This window comes from Ostrea edulis, chromosome 2 (genome assembly GCF_947568905.1).
Source record: "Ostrea edulis chromosome 2, xbOstEdul1.1, whole genome shotgun sequence".
NCBI classification, from domain to species: domain Eukaryota; kingdom Metazoa; phylum Mollusca; class Bivalvia; order Ostreida; family Ostreidae; genus Ostrea; species Ostrea edulis.
Window position 1 is genome coordinate 49,506,257 of NC_079165.1, and position 26,679 is coordinate 49,532,935.

General features: G+C 35.0%; 1 protein-coding gene across 6 annotated transcripts in view; it reads left to right on the forward strand.

Moving 5' to 3' along the window:
- The window catches only part of LOC125679486 (solute carrier family 4 member 11-like), a 141,576-nt gene that overhangs the window by 50,287 nt on the left and 64,610 nt on the right, over positions 1-26,679 (forward strand). For all 6 annotated transcript variants that reach the window (XR_008800003.1, XM_048918748.2, XM_048918745.2 and 3 more), the window contains exons 3-12: positions 5,811-5,864; positions 6,517-6,554; positions 7,242-7,446; positions 7,908-7,992; positions 9,622-9,745; positions 10,489-10,689; positions 13,295-13,379; positions 18,646-18,768; positions 18,935-19,048; positions 21,884-22,016. Coding sequence is in view for 5 of the 6 variants with exons in the window: in XM_048918748.2 (XP_048774705.1) it covers positions 5,811-5,864; positions 6,517-6,554; positions 7,242-7,446; positions 7,908-7,992; positions 9,622-9,745; positions 10,489-10,689; positions 13,295-13,379; positions 18,646-18,768; positions 18,935-19,048; positions 21,884-22,016 (1,162 nt within the window). In the remaining variant the exon portion in view is untranslated. The remainder of the gene's footprint in view (positions 1-5,810; positions 5,865-6,516; positions 6,555-7,241; positions 7,447-7,907; positions 7,993-9,621; positions 9,746-10,488; positions 10,690-13,294; positions 13,380-18,645; positions 18,769-18,934; positions 19,049-21,883; positions 22,017-26,679) is intronic.

Below are 26,679 nucleotides of genomic sequence, written 5' to 3' on the forward strand. Positions count from 1 at the left end.
GTGTTTTGATTGATCAAACAACAAGAGTTGGCTCATACTCTATAATAAAGGGGTGATTAAAAAATGAAAACATTTAAATCATTACTGATTTGAGTAGTGAGAATTTAAAAAAAATACATGGCAATGGCCTGCATTTTTCAAAGTGCTTTGTGAGTTATTTTCCCCTGATTACAGAGGGTGCACAGCATATTGCAGTCCTCAGTTGATGGTGTCATATAAGAAATAAATAAAAAATTTACAACTTTTGATTGCAATCAATTGCCAGCTAAGGAATTTTTCTAAGAATTAAGTGTAATGACTTAAAAATAGTATAACTGAACAAAATACTTTAGTCACTGATTACATTTATTTTATATGTGTCCCTTGTGTGGTTTTCTCGCAAGCAATGTAACAGAGTATGTTAATATTAACTTGTCCTCAATTTCTTTAGATCAGAATCATGATGTCCTTTGTATAGCAGCAATTCTTCATTATTAATTTTTATCAATATTTTTGACAACCAAAACACAAAAAACATGCAATAAGATATGCCTAAAAACAAATGTACAACCAATGCATACATGTACATTATCAATATATCATTTCATATTGAACAAAACTACTTGTTACTAAATGTACACCTGTGCCAATACACAAAGCATGTTAATTATCTTGAATTGGTATCTCTCGTGTAATATTTTTGTCAAAATATTTTTTGGTGTGATTCAATCTTTTGAAAGTTAGATTTTGTGTACATCAACTTACACCTCTTCTTGCACTTCAGTTACTCAAATGAGCACAAAAACAATTATCAGACTCGTAGCAAGAATGGGTCTGCCCCCTCTAATACATACGTGCAGGGATAGATCTATAGTTAGGATCCCCCCTCCCCCCCCCCCACCACCACTTTAATAAAAAAACCAGCATTGTCGTGAATGGTAGTGGTATTGTAAAATTTAACCAATGAATGGTACTGAAAGATTAACCCTTGCCGCCTTCCTTTTTAAGCTTTAGATTTTTTTAATGCCCCCCCCCCCCCCCACCCCCCTTCAAAGAAGAGGGGCATATTGGTTTGCACCTGTCGGTCGGTCGGTAGACCACATGTTGTCCGCTCAATATCTTGAGAACCATTCACTTGATGATAATGATATTTCATATGTGAGTTGGTTATGAGTAGAAGAGGACCCCTATTGTTTTTCAGGTCAAGGGTCAACATAGTCTGGACATAGGAATATAATGTCCGCTCAATATCTTGAGAACCTTTTGCTTGAAAGACATCAAACTTGGCACACTGGTACATCTTAAGGAGTAGATGACCTCTAATGATTTTGAGGTCATATGGTCAAAGGTCAAGGGTCAAACTGGACATAGGAATATACTGTCCATTCAGTATCTTGAGAACCCTTTGCTTGACAGATATCAAACTTGGTACACTGGTACATCTTCAGGAGAAGATGACTCCTATTGATTTTGAGGTCACATGGTCAAAGGTCAGGGGTCAAACTGGACGTAGTAATATACTGTCCACTCAATATCTTGATAACCCTTTTGCTTGACAGACATCAAACTTAGTACACTGGTACATCTTCAGGAGAAGATGACCCATATTGATTTTGAGGTCAAAAGTCAATTGTTGAATTGGATATCGTAATATATTGTCTCCTATATTTTAAGAATTATTTGCTTGATTGACACCAAACTTGGTACACTGGTACAGCATAAGAAGTAGATGACCCCTATTGATTTTTAGGTCACATGGTCAATTCACTCTTGACATAGGAAGATATTGTTTGCTCAATATTTTGAATTGATGATACTACTATCAATTAAATGATGTGTGTGTATAACCCTTTTCAATTTTGCACCATGGGGGGGCATATGTGTTTTACAAACATCTCTTGTTTTATTTACTTGTCTAAATTTTCAGGCAATATCATGAAGTCAACTTCTTCCACACCCCCTTTATAAACGATGCTACGTGCCTGGTTGTATCACATGCTTTCATTATGCTTTTAATTCTAGGAGTCTGTTGATTCTAAAACAGATTACTTCTGAAATCCTCGGTATTAATTGCATAATTTGAACAGAAATAAACGTCAAATACACCTATAACACCCCCTCCCCCTTTCCACCACTCCACAATTTGACGAAGTGCATGTTTTAAAAAAATTTCACCAGAAAATCCATGAAATTAAATGCTGTTTTTGTCATAGATATATTCCAACTTGTTAATAAAGAAGTAACATAAGCTTTATTATATACTATTTGTTAATACTGTTTAATGTGAAGCTTAGGACTGCAATCATAAGCATGCCCCCAACTTCTGGTGTAAGGGGATTAACTGCAAAAATGTAGGCCATTAAAAGTAACTGAAATACAGTCACTACATAATCATAGATGGCTACATATTTAGGTTGGTGTCTTGTATACAGACTACGTAAAAGCCCGTTATTTTCAGGTAGCCTAAGTGAACTAAAAACAAGGACACCTCTTTTTAATAAAACTTATTGACGGCTTTTTAAATTTGTGATATTTGTCTAGACCATGAATATAGCGAATATTTTCACCGTGAGATATTTTCCTTCTATACAGTAGCCCTAACTATAACTTTCCTCCTTCCTTTGATTTGTCTTTGTCCTCGAAGACACACAACCCAGATTCTTTTTGCCCCTGGCAGGACAACCTGCAGTGCAGGGATGATTAATGGCACCAACTGTAGTGTACTGGAGAGGAGAAAATCTATGAGTTGGACCGTGCATCGAACCCGGTACCCCTGCATTGGTGCTCTAACCACTGACCTATCCAGGCCGATATCCATGGTCCGTAAATAGCCCAAACTACAACATGTGCATGTTGGTTGTGTATATTTTGTACAACATTAGAGTTTTACTAGTGTTTTAAAAACACTATCATTTTATTGCATATTTTCCCCTCATAACTCACTGTCTAAAATAGTAGGCCATATTTTCAGGGATGTTTTTAGGTTTTGATATTTGGGGTCTGGACCTTTCCAATTGGGGAAAAAATAGTGACATTTGCTTGAAATTGGGAAAATTTTCATACGCCAAGAAGTAGGGGGAAAAAACCTCAAATCAGTGCATTAAAGGTCTCTCCATAATTATCAACTTTGTTTCATAGACTCCTCATAAAAATGCTTTTTTAAGATTAATAATGATATTAACTCGAAGATATTGAAGTGCAAAGGTAGTCGAATAGAAAATCGTTACCTGATTATCGTTCCTGATTTCATGAATTTGTGACGTCATAAGAGACCACACTCAGATTTGCGAATCAAAACAAAAGCACATTCATAGACGATTTATTCGCAACTGGAGGAGTTTTTGAATGGGGAACCATAGTTTGTTATGCAAGGATATCACTTTGAACTCAAAATTAATGCAAATGCCAGCCACATTGACGATTTTTCATTGGAGGACGAACAAGAAGATCAATCACTTGAGGTCCTATTTATTCCGAATCGGTTGACTTGAAATAATACTGACTGGTTAATGATAAATGTATGATAATTTCATAGTACATTCTCTGATGACAATAAGAGAAATATAGATAGCTATTACTTGCGCTATTTATAACCCCTTGCAGACATGGTGACGCAGCATCGGGGTTTTTGTTCCCGGGGGGGGGGGTCAAATTGAAGGTTGACTGACAAGAAAGGTGGGTACCCCCTCATCCCCCTTTGGTTTTATGTGCCAAAGTCCCACCCTGACTCGGATATATTGTATAGCCAGATCGGAATTTCCTTTGCACACATCGTGCGTGAGCGCCATATTTTGAATTTATTTTCATAGGATTTTTACAAGTATCGTGAGCTATTTTAGTTTAAAAGGTGAATATAATGATATATATAAATTGCTTTAACATTCTGTTATAATAAAATTTGCGACATTAGGGCCGATAAAAAGAATAATTTACCATCACATTAGCCGCTATAAGGGCTCTTTTTTGCGCATAATGGTTGGAACTGGAAACCAGAGGAAGAACGAATTCTTCGTCTGGACCAGTTATTGAAGGAACTGTCAAAAAATCCGAATGTCCTGACTGTTTTTGTTGGCCATGCATTTTGGACGAGTCACACAGACAACTTTAGATAGCCAAAGAATTCTGGTGTGCGGTCCAGAAAAACTAATCCAAACAGAATAAAACTTTCTAATTTAAACAGTTTTGGAATATGTTGAGTCATCGTGGGGTGTGGGACGATGATCAGTTCGTAAGCTGTACATAGCCAGAAAATCTGCATAGTACACTGGAACTCCCATCGGAAACTGTATGTTTGGCCGTCATACATCGTCGGATACCCAGTAGGCAGTCAAATGGATACAAGAAAACTTAGAAAAAAGAATAATCTGCTTAATTTATCAATAGCTAACGTTCTCATTTATACAAAATAAATTTATAGAACTTTAAGTTTTACATGTTGATTCATTAGATTTAATTATCAACGTTTCTATTAACCTGTGCAAGAGAAATGACTCCCATGAATTTTTCAATCTTATAAAAACGTACAGGTAATGCAGGTAACACAGATAACACCCCGTGTATTTGGGACGGTATATACAAGCTAGCAGGGTTCCCTCGGGCTTGGGGCTTTACACCTGCCTAAAATTAGTCCAGCCCCGCAATTAACTTACGGGTACCCGAGGAAAACCGACTGATTGTTCAAAATCTTCGGCCGTTAATTAATTTTTTGTTTTGAATTTTGACCCCAATACGGAAACCAACGTGCAACTGATAATGCAACTTTCAACATATAAAGTTAGTAGACCTATTCATCTTCAATTTATTTACTTATATATTCAGAGAAAAAGATTCTGATCAGAAGAGCTTCATATGACTATTTCATAGTCAAATTTCATTTTAAACAAATCAGATCGTGTTTAAATACTAAATTATAAATATCTGTACTACCGTCATTATACAGTCAACATTTTGCAGAATTTTCTCGTCTTCGCCATGCTTGCAGTTGGTCTGTAGTTGGAAATAGTTAGAACTGCATCTGGTCGAAAATTTAATTACATAAACCCATTAGTTTTTGCCAAAGTAGAGTGTATACAATAACGAAACTGATCCACATCAACCCCCGTTTACAATCGCGTAAAATGATTGTCAAACAACTTCGAGTTCTGTGTTCTCAGTGTAGATTTCACACCCAAGACTTTCTGAACGTTGGATCATTTAGACAAAAGTATATAGAAATACCTGATTTGCTACATTACAGTTGAATGTAAGCACATTGAACATTTTGACGGCTAAAACCCGCAGTTGCTAGTATAAACAAATACACATTTGCGTCAGGCTCGTCTCTTTTGACGTCATCAAGCAAGGGAAATAAGTCGTCTTACTATTTTGATACTTCACACCACAGCAACATTTGACGGTCTGTAGCGTCTGTTACCTTACAATATTTTCTGAATGACTTATTTGCATAATGTTAAGTAATTAAAGAAGAACACATTTTCGTGCAAAACAAATTATTTTGAAAATCGTTTCCTATGACCTTTAAGGTATAATTGGACTCCTGACTTTAAATGTGGTCAAAGCTTACCTCATTTACAGAACAATTTTGAAGCAAAAATTGTAATCTGTAGGCCTGTGAATGAGATTTATGAACAATGAGGCTACCCTGCTTTGATTAGTTTTCATTGTTTGGAAATTTCAAAGTTTAAGATAGGAAAAATACCTGCTTTTCGGCCCTTTACAGACCCTAAAAAAACCCAGATTTTTTATTTTGTTTTTAATATAGTGCTAAAGTTGCTTTATTGTTTTATGTCAAATTATTTTGTGCATGATTTTTGCATCATTTGCTGATTTAGAAGATGGGAAGTCTAGTGATAGAACGAGCTGGAAGAGTGCAGACTCCGATGACGGTAAGATTAATCAATTAGAAAATGACCCATCAACTACAGAAATTCGGTGTTTGTGAATCAAAGTTAGCATGAAAAATGGAGAAACAGAACTCATTTGCTGTCATTTATCATAAAATTGAAAGTAAGAGACAAATAAATATAATTTTCCTGAAATGACCTTGACATTAGAGGAAAGTCAATTTATAGTTTTCCAGTCAAGGTCAGTGTAATTTTCATGTCTTTGCATCAGATAATATTGATTGCATTTCTAATACTGGTATATTTATTTGAAAGCAATAATACATTTCCATAGGTTATGAAATGATAAAATATATATACTTTGATCACATTTGCTAAAGCATTAAGATTTGCATGAAAGGAAGTGAATACTTACATTATATATGATCATTTAATTGCACACTTTGAGATATGAAATAGCTGTTTCGGAATTCCTCGCTCAGAAAAGAGTGATTTATTGAATTGATTGCTGATATTAAACAACAGTGGGTAATTTTGATTGAAAATAACACTCCAGAATGTTTATATCATAAATATCTGACTGTTGTTAATCTATAAACAAGAAACCTTTGAAGTTTTAAGCTTCACATGGGTTGCTGTATATCCTTATTGTATGAAAATTACTTAACTAACTGTTAATGTACCATATTTTTAGATGAGTCAGGATTGACCCTTATGTACTCCAAGCATGAGGTATGTACAAAACAGAATGTAACTTTCTCTACTATTAATCCATGTGTATTTGATGAGAGTGAACCCTTTCCACATTTCAACACTGCATCTGCAATGCAAATTAACATTTTTCTCAATGAACAATTAAGACCATACAATGTAAAGTTTTCTATAAATATATATCTTAGAACGACTCAAGATCATTAATTGCAAAAAATGCTGTAAAGAAATCTTCCCTATGATGAAATAACTTGGAAGAATTTGAAATACTCTGGGGGTTTATCTTGGAATGTGTGTAGTTTTCTCTTTTAAAACATGAATTTAGTAGCAATATGATACGAGGAGACCAAAATAAATATAAATGACAGGAAAATTAGCAAATTATAAAACATTCCCTCTGAGCTTTGTGGAGTTCTGACAATCTCAGCTGACCAAAAGTGCAACCACAAAAAGGATACAGCAACACTCAAATTCAGATGGTTGATTTTCGTAAAATAAAAAGATATCTAGTAAGTTTATCTCAGTTTGAAGATTATTAAAATTCTATTTTTGAAAATGAATGATTTATTTCCAATGTAATGTTTACAAAAATATGCATCTGATTTATATTTTCTAAAATAATCTGAATTTGATTGCTTGATCAATCTTTAGACAGATATATTTTAATGAAATTAGGATATGAAATCAATCTTTTTGATTTTATCTCAGAAATTACCAATGAAGGACTTTTCAATGGAGGTCAGAGCTTCAATGGATGTTCAAAACTTCTTGAAAAAGACAGTTTTAATCCTCGACCTGAACAAAGTCAGTTTGGATGAAATTATTGATGAAATACTTCACAAGCTGTTGGATAGCTCAGGCAGTAAACACAGTTTCGACCAGGCCAGATCTGCCCTCTTCACCCATGATTGTGGTAAGTAAGGTTAAGGTCATATAAAATGCAAAGTGTGATTTACCTTTGGAAATTCATCATAATGTATTCATCTAACAATACAAAGAACATTGCATCTTATTATCTTTATTTGATTGATGTATTAGAATCCAGTTACTAGTAAATGAAAAATTCAGGGTCTCAAGGAAAACATCACTAAGTTTTGTCAGTCAATCATCAGAGACTAATATACTTGTTTCTAAGGGTTTTTTTTTGTATACTATGACACTTTTTCCTCAGTTGGTGACACTTTACATTGCTTTTTAAACATTTTGATATTATCAGAAGTATGAAAGAGAGCAATATTTGAACATAAAAACTTAAAACAAATTACAATATGCATGCACTTTAACACTGTGAACTAAATTAGATGTTTTAAAAAAATTGCATATACTAAAATATGATGTTTTGAATATCTCTGGTTGTGCCTGCCTGTTTTTCAGTTCATCAGCTGAGCAGAACCTTGCAGTGTACCAGTATTTCAGAAGGAGGGGGATTTGACTATGATCAGAATTGGATTTGTGCTCTGTAAGATTGCAGAGATATTGTTTAGAATTCTTCAACCATAAAATATGATGTTGATAATAATTATGCTACTGCATGTACAGCTATACTGAATTCAGTAAATGACGGTGTTTTATAAATTCATGTAGCTTCTGCTATCAACAAGGGTGTGCATTCCATGTTCCACTTAAATGTTTGTACATCAATATGTGCAGTTCATGTTTAAAACATTGTCTAAATTTTTATAATTTACAATCCCGAAATCAGTTTTCATTTTGGAATATCCCTGTTTGTGTACAAATACAAAAATCATTCTGAATAAAAGGGTAAGAGATGAAGATAGGGATGGTGGAAGATGTCTTATGCTTCTTTGACAGTTTTAAAGGCATAGAGTCTTTATTTCAAAAATGACATCACAATATTTTGCAAGAAGAACTAAAAAAAAAACTTTTGAGTATTAGGCATAATCATGTTATTCGCTCCGCGGAGTGAATGAGCATGTATTCTACGTACTTAATTATAGCATTTATTCTGTAAATGTGAATGAATAATTTTTGCTTTTATAAATGGAATAAATAGCTTGATTATAAAAAGTCAATAGTTAACACTTATAAACCAAACATTTCAAATTAATTTGCTGCACGGAGCGAATAACATGATTATGCCGAGTATTAATTATGAGTTATCTGTAGTTGCAGTGCTTTGAAATTGAAGTCATTTTGACATTTTAGTCCTTTATTATATGTTTGTCTGGAGGTGTATATTAAACTGGTACCCCACTGATTGGTGGCTACACACAAACATAAGAGATGCAGAGTCAACAGGGTACCAGTTTAGGCTAATGAGAACAGGGAAATATTTTGTAATTACAATTGTATCCTATGTATTTGTAAACATTCTGAAGAACGTTTCGTGATTTTTTAGTTATGATCTTTAATTTTGCCACCTTTTTGAAATATAATTTTTTTTTACCAATGTCTTCGACCCTATGCCTTTAAAAGTGTGAAAAGAAGAAACCATTTGTGACCCAGAGACCATTTGTCCTATAGTAGAGTTCAATTTGCTTGACATTAAAGTGTTCTTCATGAAATGGCAATTTAGACTGTGTGTGAAGTTTGGTGATTTTAAGGGATGCTAGATTGTCATAATGGCTGACTTTTCCTTTCAAAACAAGAATGGAAATACAAATATTAGCAATATTTGTATATTTTGTTTAGATCTATTTGCCTTTCTGAGTAGCTCAGTAAGAACATGTGTTGACTGCTGAACTGTTGATCATGGGTTCAAGTCAAGCAGAGACCCCCCCCCCCCCCCCCCCCCCCAACTCTGTTGCTGGAGTTATATATCATTTGACTGTCTTTCCAAGGTTGATCTCTTCAGACTTCCAAGTTTGAGGTCAGGGTAATTTGTTACTCAAATAAAAAGAAGTGGACATCAAAACAGGTCAAAATTAACATTTTATATGTATGTGATTTTCAAGGACATTCCTTTTCCACCCATAGAAATATTTTATGAAAAAAAAATGTTTTGGTAATCTTTCAACAATTTAAGATAATATGCATAATAATTACAAAATGAAATTTGCAAAATTATTCACAAAGAGTAAGCTATCCAATATGTAATCTAATAGAAATTTAAATGATACTTTTCCAGTGCCAGCATTCCTTCCATCCAGTCCAGACATGTAGGAATAGCTCGCCTGCACCACCCCGCAAACCTGGGTACGTCCAGCCAAGAGGTCCACTTTGTGATTGTTGTTCTGACGCCCACCAAAGAGGTATAAGCAGCAGTTTTAAAGTAGCCAATACACAATGAGCTGGAACAGTTTAACTAGATGCTAAAACTGAAAACATAAGTTTTACATTGAAGGACATCAACAAAGGAAATGATTCCGAACCAGTAGATTTTTGAAAAATAATCACATACTTTAAAAATATGAATTAATTTTCTTTTGACAGAATTAGTTTTATCTAAGGGCTATTCCAGTAAAACATACGTAGGACTGGGAGAAGGCACTTCAAAATTAAAATGACCACCCATAGAAGTGATTTTGGTACTCCACCTATAGAGGCAAATAATGAAGCTTTATAGGCACTTATAAAAGGAAATTGATTTATTTGAAAAGTAAAATTTAAGGTATTCCCAAATCAGTTTTTTCCCCTCATCATACATCATAAAATACTTTTTCATCTTGATATCAACTTTATTTCAGTATTCAATACTTGCAATTCCCTTTCAAGCATAATTTACAGAATGCCAAAATTGCCTCTGTCAATCGTGTGTTCTTCTGATTATTTTCTTACAGATTACCCTGGTATATGGTTTGTAAAATAACCACCCATAGAAGCAATTTTTGTGCAAAAGCCATCCACCATAGAATCAGTATCCCACCAGTGTGAACTACCCACAGATTTTTAAAAAACTGCCTTCCCCTGGTACCCCATATGTTAAAATGGAACAGCCTAAAAATGTATTTCAAATTATGAACCTTTGGTCTGCATATTTTACTATTCTTTGTAGAAAGGAACAAAGAATGAACTAGAGACAGGAAGGACTTTTTCCACCATAATGTCTGATCCAGAATTGCGTATGAAGTTGCTGGAAGCCAACACAGAGCCTGAATTTAAAAAAATTTTGGAGTTCCACACTAACACCTTAGCCGAAAGGCAGAAAAACTGGACCTCGGAGAAGGCTGTGTTTTCTGCTGAACATCATGATCGGGTGAATGGATTATTTATCTAATTCTAAATTCGCCATCTTCAGAATCCCCACTAACTACTGTGTAATGTGCCATTTTTCTACTGAAATTCATAGGTCTAATTTTTGATAACCCATAGAATTTTTTTGTTAGCATGCAGAAACTTAGCTAAATCAATAGGGCAATTTTCTCAGACACCTTGATAGCAAATATGAAATATGGTGATCCTGAATAAAATGACACAGTTTAGATTAATAGAATCCTTCATTAGTACGAGTGTGGGATAGGGAAATTCCACCAAGGGCAAAGCCTCGTCCTAGACATCAAATCTTTTTCCAGAGGTGGAATTTCCCTATCCCACATGAGTAAATAATGAAGGATTATTTTTCTCACATTTTACCCATAATTTAGTGCATAAATTCACGAGCTTCGAGAAAATTCAAAATAATCAATATCTTCATTTAACCTTCAATGCAAAAACTAATTAGATAGACAGAAAGAGCATACCTGAAAATGGTTTACACTAAAAGTGTAATCTAAAAACCAAAGGTTGTCCACCAGCATGCTATATCAAAATAAAATTTAAAGAAAGCAATACACCGTGTAATGTAAATCATAGAAAATATATGATGTCACAGTCAAATGACGTCGCAGCAGTGTGAGACAGAAAAATCTCACATGGCTGTCTCACATGGGTAAAGTTGATCTGACACTGGTGATATTGTGAGAAAACTATATACCATTTCCAGTCTGTGCTTAACATCTGAACCATTGTTAATAAGATATATTTTACTCCAAATGGAGATGCATACTATCTGTTAAAAATCAATTAAAAATAGATTTGTTGTGGTTTAGATACATTTTTGAATAGTGTAAATGATGTTCAATCTTAATGGCTGTCCAATGGCCTGAGACCAACAAATGAAATTTTTTCTATGAAAAAACAAGGCCTTCACCTATAATAGACCAGATTAAGATAGTAAAAAAATAAATAAATAAAAAATAGAAATGATTTCCGATTTCATTACAAAATTGTTTTATGAATGAGTTAGGACTCTAGCCTATGTATATCCCAAGATTCCCACCTTGTACCGGATGATCTCGAAGATTGAGAGTCTGTCATAGAAGAATTAACGTAGAAAATTTAGAGAAGGCAATGCATTGAGAATGATGACGCTGATTTATCACTGTATAATATTCCGAATATTCAAAATCAATTATCAAAACTTGAATTTTAATATCTTTTGATACAGTAGTAAAAGTTAAATTCTGCTGGTCATGAGAAGGATAGACAAATCTGTACAGGACCAGTAACTCTGCATGGTTACTGGTCTTGTGGACACTGAATGTAAACCCTTGAATCTGCCTCTTAGCTCGCAACAGAATATGTCACAATGTCAGTAGATATGACGTCATATTGCCGAGTGCAGCGAGATCTGTTTAATACCGATTAGAGGTTGCATGATACAAAACAAAAAACAAAAAAAAAAGAAAATGTATGTAGTTCTGACTGATGTTGAATTGAATACTGGTATACATTACTTTAAGCTTCCAAGTATATGTCATTTAGTTGCATATTGATTAATTTTTTAACATTGTCAACATTTCCCATACCTTTAGATTATGATGACCCCATTGGCAGTCTATAGAACTGTACTGCATGTATTACATGTACATGTATATAAAGGTGATATACAACATTCAAAATTTCATGTACTTCCCTCTATCATATCTCAATTGTCAGAAAGATAACCAATTAATTCAAAATATGAAACAAAAATATTTTTGAAAATGAAAGAATCCTTTATTATTACATGTCAAGTAGAAGTTAACAAGTGAAATGTAGTTATGTCTCCGCTCTTCCAGAGGCAGTCCATCTGTCTGTCACAAAATCTTGTGAACGCTTCTCCTCCTGTATGGACTATCAGGTGGACTTGAAACTTTGTACAATGCCTCATTGCCATTTGTAGATGTGCATATTGTCGGGACGTGAGGATCCAATTATTTTCTTAAAAGTTATAGTGGATCTAAGAGAGATGGAGGATATGAAATAGCTTGTGAACACTTTTCCTATATGGCTTATTTTGTACAATACTTCATTATCATTTAATGATGTTAACATTGTTCTGACCCAGGGATCTAATATTTTCTGACAATGTACAGTGGATCAAAGAGGAGTGTTTTATAGGGGTTTTTTTTCGTGTAAAAGGTAATGATCACTTTCCTACTGGTACTTCAGCATAATAGTCATTATTTTTGTATCATATTCAAAACTAACATTGGTCACATTGACATGAAATCTTTTCTCCATCTTTTTTCTCAGTACACAAAGTGGAGTTCATAATGTCTATGTTCCTGCTCATGTTTTCTCTTCAATACCATGCAGTACATTTGTGGGGGGGGGGGGGTTGTAATTTGGAGTACTTTCTATCTAGGGAGCTGGGGAGACATTTGTTTTAGCAAAATCAAATTATCTAATTTCAGGTTGGGCTGAATTCAATTTGTTTGTAATTAGGGATTACGTTAATTTTATTCTTTAATGTGCATGATTGCAAGTCTTGCAAATCAGATGTTTTGAAACACGTTTAATTATGGGTAGTTATAAATGAATTGGTTTTTTTTTTCAAGACTTCCTTTAGATGTAGCTTATTCCATGGAATACAAGAGGACTTGAAGAGACGATTCCCAGTGTACCTCTCAGATTACAGAGACGGTAGGTACTCCCCCAAACAGCTTAACGACAGAAAATCTCTAATCTGATGCTGATAGAAGCAATTAGTCTCTGTTTATATGCACATTTCATATTCATTATGGATACAGATATTGCCCAGAAATGTAGTCAAAGGCTTCTTCTTGGAGGAATACAAGTTCAGTTTGCATTTCAGATGGATTGGTCCATCCATGACCTACTTTTCAGCTAAAAATAGGTCAAACAGTTTTCCAGGCTTTTTTTCATCATGGATACAAATATTGTCCTGATATTTAGTCATAGGTTTCCTCTCGGAGGAATACAAGTTCACTTTGCAGTTTAGCTGGATTGGTCCATCCTTGACCTGCTTTTGGACTAATGATAGGTCAGACAGTTTTCGTGGCTTTTTTAGCTCACCTGAGCTGAAAGCTCAAGTGAGCTTTTCTGATCGTCTGTCTATCTGTCTGTAAACTTTTTACATTTTCGACTTCTTTTCCAGAACCACTGGGCCAATTTCAACCAAACTTAGCGAAAAGCATCATGCCTTAGGTGAAGGGCTTTCAAGTTTGTTCAAATGAAGGGCCATGCCCCCTTCAAAGGGGAGATAATCACAAAAATGCAAAAATAGGGTGGGGTCATTTTAAAATCTTCTTCTCAAGAACCACTGGGCCAGAAAAGCTGAAATTTACTTGAAAGCTTCCTGACATAGTGCAGATTCAAGTTTTTTCAAATCATGGCCCCCGGGGGTAGGATGGGGCCACGATAGGGGATCAAAGTTTTACATGCAAATATATAGGAAAAATCTTTAAAAATCTTCTCAAGAACCCCTGAGTCAGAAAATCTGAGATTTACATGAAAGCTTTCTGACATAGTGCAGATTCAAGTTTGTTCAAATCATGACCCCTGGGGGTTGGATGGGGCCACAAGGGGGCCCATGATTTGAACAAACTTGAATCTGCATTATGTCAGGAAGCTTTCATGTAAATCTCAGCTTTTCTGGCTTAGTGGTTCTTGAGAAGAAGATTTTTAAAGTTTTTCCCTAAATATTTGTATCCCCCCTTGTAGCCCCATCCTACCCCCGGGGGCCATGATTTGAACAAACTTGAATCTGTACTATGTCAGAAAGTTTTCATGTAAAAATCAGCTTTTCTGGCCTAGTGGTTCGGTTCAGGTGAGCTAAAAACATGATATTTTAAGATTTGATCTAATTAAATATACGTTTTCCTTTCATAAAATACTAATTTTTTGAAAAATATATGCATTTTAATGCATAGTAATTCATCATTTTCAAACCCGAGGAAAATGAGAGACTGAGACTGGGGATTTTTTTTTACTTCAAAATAAGCGATATTTCAAAATAAATAACTTCAATTAAGTGGAGTAAGCTGTATCATCAAAAGAAGTGACAAAAAAATAACACATCAGGACATTACTCAATAACGCTCTACCGTGTCATCAGGTCATTCTGATATCAGGACATTACACCCTTGGATTATTTCAAACCCTAAATAATGAAAAATAACCAACAAATATTAAAAATGATAGTTGAATATCTTAAGATATATACCAACTCATAATCATCATTAATTTGGATGCATAAAACATCGTAAAAATGTATAATTTTTGAAGAAATGTCTCATCAGGACATTACACTAAATATCAGGACATTATACCCCTCGGGTTTGAAAATGATGACATTAAATGCATATATTTTTAAATTTTAAAAAATTAGTATTTTATGAAAGGAAAACGTATATTTAATTAGATCAAATCTTAAGATATCATATTTTTTAAATATGCTTTAGTGTAGATAGAATTATTGCCCATCAGGTCAATCAGGACATTACACTTATCAGGTCATTACACCGATCCCCATAATAGGGACTAAAGTTTTACATGCAAATATATATGGAAAGTCTTCAGATATGGGCTAAGGTGATTCAGTTGAGCGATGTGGCACATGGGCCTCTTATTTCGTTATAGATACAGATATTGCTCCGATATTTATTTAGTTAAAGGCTTCCTCTCAGAGGAATACAAGTTCAGTTAACATTTCAGCTGGATTGGTCCATCCTTCACCTACTTTTGGACTAATAATAGGTCAGACAGTTTTCCAGGCTTTTTTTTCATCACGGATACAGATATTGACCTGATATTTAGTCAAAGGCTTCCTCTCGGAGGAAGACAAGTGCAGTTAACATTTCAGTTGGATTGGCGCACAATGACCTACAGTACTTTAGGGGTAGAAGTAGGTCAAACAGTTTTCCAGATTGTTTTTGGTATGCATACACAGTGGTCACAGGTATTACTCTGAAATTTAGTCACAACCTCCCTTTCAGAGAAATACATAATCAGTTCACATTTCAACTTAATTGGTGCACCATGACCTACTTTAGGGCTAAAAGTAGATCAAATGGTTTTCTTGACTTTTTATCATCATAGATAGATATTGCACCAACATTTTGTTTCAACCTCACTCTCGGAGAAATATATAATCAGTTTGTCCAAGTCAAACAAAATGTTGTGCTGGAAATATTCCATTAATGATTAGCAGGTGTAACATTATGACACATGTTTGGATAATCAATGAATCCATAGTACATGAAAGTAATCTGATTGAAGGTAAAATGAACTGAAAAGCTGATTTTTTCTTTTAGAAATTAAAGGGAAAAAAATTTGTATACCTACACCTGCTGCCTCCTCAGTCTATATATATATCAGCGGAAAAAATAAACTGCATTATTTAATATATGATAAAATAATAATGAATAACAATGAACAAATTTTATTTTTTTGCCCCTTAGATCGAAGATGGGGGGGCATATTGTTTTTGTCCTGTCTGTCATTCTGTAATTCTGTCATTTTGTAATTCTGTAATTCTGTCTTTCTGTCTGAAACTTTAACCTTGCTAATAACTTTTGAACAGTAAGTGATAGAGCTTTGATATTTCACATGAGTATTCCTTGGGACAAGACTTTTCCGTGGATACCAACATTTTTGACCCCGTGACCTTAACCTTGGAGTTTGACTTACTTTTTGAAAACTTTAACCTTGCTAATAACTTTTGAACAATAAGTGATAGAGCTTTGATATTTCACATGAGTATTCCTTGTTACAAGACCTTTCCGTTGGTATTGAACCTCTTGACCTTGACATTTGACCTACTTTTAATTTTTTTTTTTACATTGGTCATAACTTCTAAATGGTAAATATTAGAGCTTTCATATTGTACATGAGCATTTCTTTTGACAAGATCTTTCTACTGGTACCAAGATATTCGGATCTTCGGAATTGGCCATTATCGGGGGCATTTGTGTTTCACAAACACATCTTGTTTGTAATACTGTTAACAGATGTATTCGTTACAACATTTCATAATCTATTAATGTCAACGTCGAATAACGTCAATTTCAGCACACTCGAAAGACACTGGTATTTGAACTTGAATTAATAAAGTTAATAATGCGTGTGACCATCATTTGCATTCACGCATGCTTGACAACGGCGCCTCATTGATGCCACTAAAGTGTTCAGAAATGCTTGAGGGATGTTGTTCCAGATGTTGGTTAAAGCCTGGCCTAAATCAGCCAATGTCACTGGCTGATTTGGTAAACGGCGTAGACGTTCCATTTCATCCCAGACGTGCTCGATCGGCGATAAATCGGGGGAAACAGCTGGCCAAGGCAAGACATCGACATTCTGTTAAACAAAAAAGTCCCTGACTACATGTGCAACATGTGACCTTGCGTTGTCTTGCTGCAGAGTGATGTGATTTTGCTGTCTCTGTATGAAGCGTATCACATTACGCTGAATAATTTTGTCTCAATAGCGTACGCCAGTGAGATTTACACTGACAATTTGTAGAGGAGTCCTTCCACGTGCTGTTATTCCACCCCACACCATAACGCTACCTCCACCGAATTGTCGACGTTGCACAACACAAGCGTCCTGATACTGCTCCCCAGTGCGACGATACACTCTAAAACGGCCGTCACTGCTATCCAAATGAAATCTGGATTCATCAGTGAACAGAATATTGGCCCAGTCCTGTATTATGAATCGCAGATGTCGTCTGCACCACGCTAGTCTAGCGATACGATGACGTTGAAGCAGTAAATGGATGCACTGCTGGACGTCTTGGTCTGATGTGCTCACCCAGACAATTATGCACAGTTCGTGGAGTGATTGGTCAAAGTCCAGGAATGCTATGAGCAGTCAAACTTGCTGTCTGGAAACAATTTCTCCGGTGCACAAGTCTAATGTGGTTGTCCTGTCGACGCGACATCACACGAGGACGCCCAGAATGTGGTCGATCTCGAGTGTTACTAGATTGTTGGAAACATCTCCATAATGACTGGATGTTGTTCCGATGAACTCCAAAGTGTCTTGCTACGATATTTTGTGCCATTCCAGCTTGAAGCATCCCAACAGCACGATTATGTTGGTTTTTGCTGAGTCGTGGTATGACAGAGGGGTAAATTTTGTCAAAACTAAAGTGCTTTCCTTTACAAATAGTGTCCAAACAAACATTTTACACTTCTTACTCCAAACAGTATTGGCCAGTAAAACTCATGCGTACAAACACTTCAATAAACAACATGTGTTCACTAATCATAAAAAAGTCCATGCATCTAAGTCGGGTACTATCCAATATTATTCAAAAACATCACCTTTATCTATTGTTTTGATTTTATAAATATTAACAATAAATATAGAAAAATTATACAAAATTTTATAATGCAGTTTCTTTTTTCCACTATACTGTAGTATATTATCATTGGGTCATTCTACGATTGACAATAAAAAAAACTCTGCAAATTTCAGCCAACCCAATAATTGTAAACAAAAGTCTGATTATAGGTAGGTAGGTTAGTAGTGACTATAATGTAAATTTACATACAGTTTAACGATATTATTTCTAGTTAGTTGTGACTAATGACTTTTTCCAACAATTTCATAAATTCAAAGAATTGAAATCATTCCAGATTCCAATCAGATTTGAGGTTTTTGATTGCATGTTGTATAGTTTTATAAATGCCTCCGAGAACTTAGGTTTCTGTTTCTGTCTCTTTTTATGTCTACAACTTTAACTACCTACCTGTTTTCTTTTTGGGTTCTATGAGATTGAAATAGGAATTTATATTTGGCATGCAAACTCCGCTATTGAAGAATAATAATTGTGCAGTCGGATCAAATCACTGCATATAGAAAAATGGTGAAATAGAAATCACTGAAAGTGAGAGCATTGTGTTTCACAAACATCTTATTGAAACATAATTTTTTTTTTCAGGTGTGGTTGGGAGCAAATCCATTCAGAAAACCATCTCAACCACCTTTTTCCTTTATTTTGCCTGTCTGATGCCTTCCATTGCATTTGGTGTCCTCAATGCTAACAACACCAAGGGTCAACTCAGTACGTTAGATTTTTCTCATCAAATGTGCCTGAGACTTGGTGATAATAAGGAAGTCCAGTTTCAATTACATATGTAGTGTATTATGAATAATTAAATTTTCAAAATTCTCACACATATGAAAACTACATTGATTTTTTGTCTCTTAAAATTGTTCTGTTTTGGTAGATGTGGAAAAAGTTCTCTACTCCCAGATATTTGGAGGATTATTGTTTGCCTTCTGTGGAGGAACTCCACATATAATTCTACTGACTACAGCACCATTAGCATTATACACAAAAAGTAAGTAACCCAGTACACATAGAATACAAATATTTGAAAAAGTATGAAATATAAAAAAGAATATAAAGATATTAGATTAAAGATTATAGGGACTTTATCACATGTTTATGTCTTTATCCAGTGGATATCACCCATTACATAAATTCTAATTATTACACTTTGTTTTCCTGTGTGATGTCACAAATGTTTGTAAATTTTACATAGTTTGTTTACGTGTCAGAGAGCGCAAATCCCTCCCAATACGGTTGTAAAGATCAATTAGGGTCTATCATGAAAAAATGACAGCTGCAGTGGGAATTCTTGGGGACAAAGGATTAACAAACTTATTACAGTGCTTGCAAACATTTTTAATGGAGTAAAAACTGCCAAAAAATGACAAATTTTCAAGATCTTTTTCTCAGCAAGTGCATATGTGTAAGAAAAACTAAATGCTTAGTGATATAGAGCAAGAAGGCCTCTACCAAAATTGTAAATTTCATGATTTCCAGGGTAGAGGTTCTGACTCCAGGGCACTGCCAAACTTGTTATATAGTATTTATGTGTAAAACATTTAAAAAACATCTTTAATGTAATGAAACTAAATTGAAGCTAAATAAAGAGAATAAGTAGGTAGTCCTTCACCTGTCATTTTTTTCATGATCCCAAGGGTATGGGTTTTGGTATCAGAGTGGGGCCAAAATGGTCAGTGATTAAATGTGTTAATAATTGAACATTTTTAACTTCTTGATAACTACCATTCGATTTCTTTTCAAATTTGGTATGAAGGGGACATAAATTGTAAATTTCAGGACTCCTGCACTCCTGGGGCCTTAGGAGTGTGGCAAAAACTGCCAAAATTTACCAATTTTTCAAAACTAAATGCATAGTATGTAGAACAGAAAGGCCTCTACCAAAATTTTAGTTTTCATGATCTCTGGAGTTGATGGCGGGACCAAACTTGGTATATTTAGTATATATTTGTAAAACATTTACTAGATGATATCTTCTTTAATGCTATTGATACTAAATTGAAACTAAAGAAGTAGGAAGTCCTTTACTAAAATTGTAAATTTCATGATCCTAGGGGGCAAGGGTGTAATGGTTCCAGGGTGGAGCCAAAATTATTATAGTGATTGTTCTCTTTATCATTTGAAAGACTTCTATAATTTTGCTGATGCTGTATAAAAACTAAATGCATATTTAGGAAAAGCAGAAATAAATGTACCAAAATTGTGAATTTCGCAGCCCCTGGGTTTTAACTCTAGGACAGATGCAAAGTAGTCATATTGTGTTAATGTTACAACATTGTAGGAGGGCTGTTCGATATTTGTATATTGTACGATATCTCAAAAGCATTCGACTCAAATAGTGAAATGAACATTACATCCCTTCAAAGTATTCTCCACGGTTTGAAATACATAATTTCAATTTCTGAATCCATTTCTGAAATGTGTCACGATACACTGATTTAGGTAGACCTATGAGGCACTGACTGATAGCTGAGCTATGGGCTTGGCTTGTTGGGACTTGTAACGACGACCAGATAAGAACTTTCTAAGTTTTGGGAAAAGGAAAAAGTTGCATGGGCTAGATCTGGAGAGTATGGTGGGTGAGGCAAGATGGTAACCTTCTCTTGACTTCAAAAACTGCTTCACAAGCTCAGATGTATGTGATGAAGCATTATCATGAAGTAGACGAACATGCCTAAGTCCTGACACAGGGCGTCGTTTATGATAATATTTCTTGAGCATTTTTAGTATAACATCTCGGTGATACCGACCTGTAACACTTTTGCACTTCGACACCGGAATTTGTACGGCTATACATACCATCACATGAGAAGAATATGCAATAAAGAACCTTTGTGCTAATGGTTCTTTTGGCAACTACAGGCCTTCTACCGTGTTTAGTTAGCCATATTTTGTTTCCAATTTTTCTTACTGGTTGAAATAGTGAACCCATGTTTCATCTGCAGTAACAATGTTTGCAAATTGTCTTTGATTGAATTTGGGAAACATTTTGAGCTATTGCTTAGTGGTTTGTACTCGTACCCGTTTTTGGTCATCTGTCAATATATGCGGTATCCATCTGGCAGAAATCTTTCGTTCTTTTAAAACAGCCTTGAAAATGAAATGCACTCGTGATAGCGATATGCCAACAGCTTTGGCAATATCACAAATCGTGTATCTGCCATCACTTTCAATTATTTCCCAGACTTTGAGACATTTGCCATGCCTGTTACAGTCACAGGTCAGCCAGATTTTGCTGCTTCTTTGACGGACTCTGTGCCACTCAGAAATTTCTTTTTCCACCTACGAACTGTCTTATAAGATACCTTATCAGACCCATAAACTTCCCCCAATTTAGTAAAAATCTGCATTACCGAATGACCAAGTTTTGTGCTAACTTTTATATAAGCTCTAATTTCTTCAATATTTTCAACACGTTTCCCAACCATTTTTACAACAGTGGTCAACGACTGGCTCTATTGAAATGACTATATGCAGCTGAAGGCTTGTGTTTATACCATTGGAAAGGTATTGAATAGAGCTATTCAAGAATATCATCCACGAAGTCATGCAAAGCGTAATCGCGCTGTGGTACAATACACATTATATATCAAACAACTCTCGTATATTATAATGTGTAAAGCCTTTCATCAGTATAGGCATTTTTCGATTCATACTGTTGCTGAATATTAGAATTTAGCTTAGATATTCAGAACAGGAAGTTTTTTCTAGATTTCATAACCCTTATTGGGACTGGTGATACTTTCAACTAATACTCAGGTGACCGATAAGGCCTGTGGGCCTCTTGTTAGAATTCATATACTGGATGTATTGCTTTTTTTTCCAGTTATATACAGTATTAGTCAGGACTTTGATATCAACTTCCAAGCATTTTATGCTTGTGTGGGGCTGTGGAACAGCTTCTTCTTATTCTTGTATTCAGCATTTGATCTTAGTGTGTTGATGAAGTGGTCTACCAGGTATGTGGGATGTATGATATGGAATTGATCTCAATTAATCTAGTTTCAAGGCCACATTAAAACATTCATACAAAGGACATCAAACTTTTATTTTTAACTGCAAAAGGTTGGCTCTTGAGATTTGAAAGTTTTGATTTAAAGCATGTTTATTTTTAGGTGACCTTTTACCATCAGTTTTTGTCTGCATGGCTTTGTTTGTCGTGTGTAAATTTTCCATTTTTAGCTCACCTGAGCCTTTGGCTCAAGTGAGCTTTTCTGATCAAAATTTGTCCATTGTCTGTCGTCTTCGTCGGCATTGTAAACTTTTCACATTTTCGACTTCTTCTCAAGAACCGCTGGGCCAATTTCAACCAAACTTGCCACAAAGCATCCTTTGGTGAAGGGGTTTCAAGTTTCAAAGGGGAGATAATCACAAAAATAGGGTGGGGTCATTTAAATATCTTCTTCTCAAGAACCACTGGGCCAGAATAGCTGAAATTTACATGAAAGCTTCCTGACAGTGCAGATTCAAGTTTGTTCAAACCATGGCCCCCGGGGGGTTGGATGGGGCCACAATAGGGGATCAAAGTTTTACATATTAATATATAGGATAAATCTTTAAAAATCTTCTTCTCAAGAACCCCTGAGCCAGAATAGCTGAGATTTACATGAAAGCTTCCTGATATAATGCAGATTCAAGTTTGTTCAAATCATGACCCCTGGGGGTGTGATGGGGCCACAATTGGGGATCAAAGTTTTACATACTAATATATAGCCAGGATAAATCTTTAAAAATCTTCTCAAGAACCACTGAGCCAGAAAAGCTGAGATTTACATGAAAGCTTCCTGACATATTTCAGATTTCAGTTTGTGAAAATCATGGCCCCCAGGGGAAGGGTGGGGTCACAAGGGGGATCAAAGTGTTGCATACAAATATATAACGAAAATCTATAAATATGAGCCCAGGTGAGCAATGTGGCCCTTGTGCCTCTTGTTTAGCTCACCTGATAGATTTGAAACTTTGTATACTTCTTCATTGCCATTTGTAGATGTGCATATTGTTGGGACAAAAGGATCCATTTATTTTCCTAAAATTGATAGTGGATCTAAGATGGGTGGAGGATGTAAAATAGCTTGTGAACACTTCTACTATATGGCTTATCTGATAGATTTGAAATTTTGTACAATGCTTCATTGCCATTTGTAGATGTGCATATTGTTGAGACAGGAGGATCCAAATATTTTCCTATAACTTATACTGGATCTTAGAGGGGTGGAAGATGTAAAATAACTTGTGACACTTCTCCTCCTACATATATATGGCTTATCTGATGGATTTGAAACTTTGTATAATGCTTCAATGCCATTTGTAGATGTGCATATTGTTGGGACAAGATGATCCAATTATTTTTCTTATAGTTATAGTGGATCTAAGATGGGTGGAGGATGTTATAATTGCTTTCTTGTGAACGGCTTATTTGGTAGACTTGAAAATTTGTACAATGCTTCATTGTCATTTGTAGATGTGTGTATTCTTGGGACAGGAGAATCCAATTATTTTCCTATAACTTTTAGTTGATCTAAGAGGGGTGAAGAATGTAAAATAGCTTGTGAACACTTCTATATGGCTTATCTGATAGATTTGAAACTTTGTACAATGCTTCATTGCCATAGATGTGCATATTGTCGGGTCCAATCATTTTCTAAAAGTTATAATGAATCTAAGAATGGTGGAGGATGTTAAAATAGCTTTCTTGTTAATACTTCTCCTATAGGGCTTAATGGGTAGACTTGAAACTTTGTACAATGCTTCATTTAAGAATTGAACAGTACCTTTGAACTGTTCATGGTCAATATGAATGGATTTGGATTTGAGGCAAAATTGCCATAATCAGCTCAAAAGTGCTGTTCAATTCTTATATTTATATTTCATTTACTGAATCAGCCTCTGTTTAAATTGCTTCTCTAAGTCATGAAATATTCCTTGGGGGGGGGGGGGGGTTGTTACTTGTTGAAACAGTGTTTTGGAATGTGAACTTGCACATAAAAAGAAAAAAATGTATTGTTAATTCAACAAATTTAATGAGTAAGTGATTTCTTAAATGTAAGGAATAAAATTTTAAAAATGAAACTTCACAGTAAAAGTAACTTAGATATTTTATCCTGAATTTAAGAGACTCCTGGGTCTTGGGGAGGCTCGTTGTTCGGTCTGAATGGTGGGTCATGCCAAGGATTTGAAATGGGTAAATAGATTTGTGTAGTTCTTAGTTTTTGACGCACGTCAAAACATATACAGTGGAGCCTCGATAATCCGGACGCATCACATTCCGGACGATTTTTCTAGGGAACGGAATTTTTATACATTATTTTGCATCATTAATCCGGAAATTCGCGTTCCGGATCCGGACGGTAACTTTTTACTACAAAACTTTATAATGCATTGAAAATGATCGATACATTGTATTGCCAATTTTCGCACATAAGATTTTTATTGTGTGTAGTGTTGAATTTTGTAAATAAATCTGTAGATTATTAATTTATAGTCTTGATCAATAGCCTAATAGTATTAATAAATTAAACGTCATGCTGTAATGATAATTTTTATACCCCCCGCAACAAGTTGTGGGGGGGTATACTGGAATCGGGTTGTCCGTCTGTCCGTCCGTCTGTAGACGCAATGGTTTCCGGACTCTAAAGCATTATCCTTTCCACCTACCATCATTATATCATATATATGGACTACCCATGGGATGAAGATGTTCCCTATTGATTTTGGGGTCAAAAGGTCAAAGGTCATGCGCACTGGACATCGAAGTAGCAATATGGTTTCTAGGCTCTAAAGCGTTATCCTTTCCACCTACAGTCACCATATCATACATATGGACTACCCATGGGATGAAAATATTCCCTATCGATTTTGGGGTCAAAAGGTCAAAGGTCACGTGCACTGGACATCAAAGTAGCAATATAGTTTCCGGGCTCTAAAGCGTTATCCTTTCCACCTACAGTCACCATATCATACATATGGACTACCCATGGGATGAAAATGTTCCCTATCGATTTTGGGGTCAAAAGGTCAAAGGTCAAGTGCACTGGACATCGAAGTAGCAATATGGTTCGGTTTGTCATGCCATTTGTTTTTTACACTCAGAAAAGAGGTAGTTTATACCTATTACCAACACCCTTTGGGAGATTGGGGTAAGCGGGGGGTATTCTTAGTGAGCATTGCTCACAGTACCTCTTGTTTTAACTGCTACACATATCAGTTGTACTGATTTGTAAATTGGATTATCGGCTTATGCAAATCCAAAGAGTGAAGATTATACTTCTAGATTCTGGATTTTATACTGTTGATTGGCGTGAAATATACATATATGTTCATGCACATGTATACGTAGTAAGTTTTTAACGTTTAGAATGTCACGCATGTAGAATGTACCTGTGTACGATTGATTCTTGTTACGATGTTGTAGAGCTTTATTGCTTTCGAATTTTTAAACTCTGGGTAGAAGTGAGAAAATTACCGTTTTAAGGAAAATGACAATTAAATTTTGTATGTACCCGTAATGTTAGTTTCACCCGAGTTTTGTTCTTTTATTATCGCATCATAAAAATAATAGGTGTGCGTGACTAGATCAAAGCAGTAGTAGGTCTTGATATTACGAGCTTAAATGATTTTGTTCTCCCGATATTGTCTTGGATAATTATAGAATAAGAAATATAAACTCTGGCAGATTGAATTTTGGTTAAAGAATGTTGTCAAGTGACATGATAATCACGAAATTCTTATATCAACTTTGGACGATGAAGATTGTTTTAACAGACCTGTGAATCGTGACAGATGGAAATTACCGGCTTCTTTAATAAGAAGTAAAAGTGTGATGAAATGTTTGAAGTGTAAATGATTATGTTAGTCACTAATGATTTATTTATTTATAGTTACATAAAGTGTTTCATTATTTGTTTTAGTGCATATGGTACACAGTTTTGTATATTTATTTGTAGGGCTCATATGCACAATGTAAGCACGGGCAAATACACTGAACATGTACATTAAATTTTAGTGCTTTGAAATATGTACATGTAAATGTTAACATTATCATAATTTATTTACTAATGCAAATGGTTAAATCCAATTATGGAATGTGTTTAATTCACTATGCATCAATAAAGTAGGCAGATATTGGTTAGTTATGTAAAGATAGAAAATATGCGATTCAATTATCCGGATGCTTCATTTATCCGGACGCTTTTGCTGGGAACCAAAGTGTCCGGATTAACGAGGCTCCACTGTACATGGCGTTGCACAATATCATACCTTTTATCAGCATTACACTTCGTTAAACATTAGGCCTAATGGTGCACTGTATTTTGGAGCTCCACATAAGTTCACAATCTTATAATAGTCCAGTTCTTTGCGATATCTATGTAACACATGGTGCATTTTGAAATTATTGCGCTTTCAAACAGCCACGTGCTTTAAACTAGTTCATGATCCGTTCATGGTCAATATGAACGGATTGTGTCACGTGCTGAAATTGGTTGGTTCATAGAGGAAAATGCGATTTGTAATATAAATATTGCCATTTGTAGATGTGCATATTGTTGGGATGAGGGGATTTAATTATTTTCCTAAAAGTAATAGTGGATCTAAGGGGTGGAGGATGTAAAATAGCTTGTAAAC